This window comes from Myotis brandtii, unplaced genomic scaffold, assembly GCF_000412655.1.
Source record: "Myotis brandtii unplaced genomic scaffold, ASM41265v1 scaffold187, whole genome shotgun sequence".
NCBI classification, from domain to species: domain Eukaryota; kingdom Metazoa; phylum Chordata; class Mammalia; order Chiroptera; family Vespertilionidae; genus Myotis; species Myotis brandtii.
In genome coordinates, this window is record NW_005356944.1 from 694,275 (window position 1) to 696,373 (window position 2,099).

Genomic DNA, 2,099 nt, shown 5'->3' on the forward strand with positions numbered 1-2,099 from the left:
CCGGGCAGGGGGGCTGGTGGCAGGAGACCGCCTGCCAAGGCCCTGGCGGATGGGACAGCAGGTGACACCGAGGGCACCCTCTCACCAGCGGTGACGCAGGCGGCTCCCTGACATGCAAGCCCAGCTGCTCCGCCTGCCAGCGGGGCTCAGGGAAGAGTCATGAGACTCCCAGGGGTGACCCGCCAGGCACATGGGCAAATGTGGGCGCGGGAGGGGGGCCGCTGCCACAGCCGCAGCCGGCGGGAAGGGGCCTCTTTGTAAAGAACCAGAGGGAAGTGGGAGGGAGGGAGATGAGTCCAGAAAGGGCTCGACCCTTGCCTGGGACAGTAGGGAGCCAGGGAGGGGCGTAGGCAGGGGTGACAGCCTTGGCTGTCCCACAGGCCCTGCCCTCCAGCCCCAGAGGGCACCAGGCTGCCCACACACCAGCCCCCGGGGCCTTCCCCTTGAGCTCCCCCCCACCGGCGCTCCCCTGCCTCCTGAGCGCAGCTCCCCCCTCTCCCCGCAGTGGGACCTGGTGTGCGACTCGCAGGCCCTGAAGCCCATGGCGCAGTCCATCTTCCTGGCCGGGGTCCTGGTGGGAGCCGCGGTGACCGGCCAAGCCTCCGACAGGTGCGGACCCCTCCCCTCCAGGCAGGCCCGCGCCCTCGCTGCCCCTCATCCGAGATGCCTGCGTGTGGGTCTCCCCCCCACACCCCAGCTGTGCTGGGCGCAGGGCTCGCACCCTCTTGGCCTTGGTTTCCCCGTCTCCTGGGGGCTGTGGAGGGCTATGCTCTCATCAGACATTCACGGCCGACACCTGCGGCCGCCGCCCGCCTTCGGCTGCCTGGCTGCCCCGCTGGCGGGAACGCATTCCCCTGAGGGCACCATTGTGCCCACCTGTGCTCAGGAGCCTCACAGACCAAGAGCGTGGCTCTGGCCCCACTGGTTTGGCTCAGTGGATGGAGCGTCGGCCTGCGGACCGAAGGGTCCTGGGTTCGATTCCAGTCCAGGGCATATACCTTGGTCGCAGGCTCCTCCCGGCCTGGGCCCTGGTTGGAGCGTGTGCGGGAGGCAGCCAATCGATGTGTTTCTCTCACATGGATATTCTGTCTGTCTGTCCCTCTCTCTCTTCCACTCTCTCTAAAAGATGAATGAAAAAAATATCCTCAGGGGAGGATTAACAAAAAAAAAAAAAGAATGTGGCTCTGGCCCCAGGTGCCATTTCAATTTATTTTTTAAAATATTTTTATTGATTTCAGAGAGGAAGGGAGAGAGAGATAGAAACAATGATGAGAGAGAATCATTGATTGGCTGCCTCCTCCACGCTCCCCACTGGGGATGGAGCCCGCAACCCAGGCATGTGCCCGCGACCAGAATCGAACCCGGGACCCTTCAGTCCGCAGGCCGACGCTCTATCCACTGAGCCACACCAGCCAGGGCCTCAGGTGTCACTTTAGCTTCCCCTCTGCTCAGTGAGCGAGCACAGCGTGGGCTCTGGTGTCATCTCCGTGGCCAATCCGTGGCCCGCCGCGGACCCCCGCCTCCCGGTGTGCACAGGTTTGGGCGCAGGCTGGTGCTGACCTGGAGCTACCTGCAGATGGCTGTGTGGGGCACCGCGACCGCCTTCGCCCCCACCTTCGCCCTGTACTGCCTCTTCCGCTTCCTGGGGGCCCTGGCCATCGCCGGCGTCATGATGAACACCGCCACGCTCCGTAGGTGCCCCTGGCCCGGGCGAGCAGGGAAGGCCCACAGGCTCCTGGGGTGACCTGTGTGTCCCCCTGCAGTGATGGAGTGGACGTCGACTCGAGCCCGGGTCTTGGCCATGACCTTCAACTCCCTGGGCTACAGCTTCGGCATGGTGCTGATGGCCGCCGTGGCCTACGGCGTGCGCGACTGGGCGCTGCTGCAGCTGGCGGTCTCCGTGCCCTTCTTCCTCTGCTTTGTGTACTCCTGGTGGGTGCCACCCGCCGGCCCACCCGCCACCCAGGGCAACGGGAGACGCCTCCCGCTGGGGCCAGTCGAGTACAAGGGGAGCTAGAGGTGCTGGGAACTGTTGACTGCCTGGGGGTGGGGGGATGTAGGACCAAAGACCCCTCTCCAGGCCTGACCCCCGGGGCAAG

The 2,099-nt window shown here is 65.4% G+C and overlaps 1 protein-coding gene across 1 annotated transcript in view; it reads left to right on the forward strand.

Moving 5' to 3' along the window:
* Nucleotides 1–281: 281 nt before the first annotated feature.
* The window catches only part of SLC22A12 (solute carrier family 22 (organic anion/urate transporter), member 12), a 5,766-nt gene continuing 3,948 nt past the window's right edge, over nt 282–2,099 (forward strand). Inside the window, exons 1-3 of the mRNA XM_014538203.1 lie at nt 282–609; nt 1,537–1,691; nt 1,764–1,932. Of these exons, the coding sequence (XP_014393689.1) occupies nt 542–609; nt 1,537–1,691; nt 1,764–1,932 (392 nt within the window). The 5' untranslated portion in view covers nt 282–541. The remainder of the gene's footprint in view (nt 610–1,536; nt 1,692–1,763; nt 1,933–2,099) is intronic.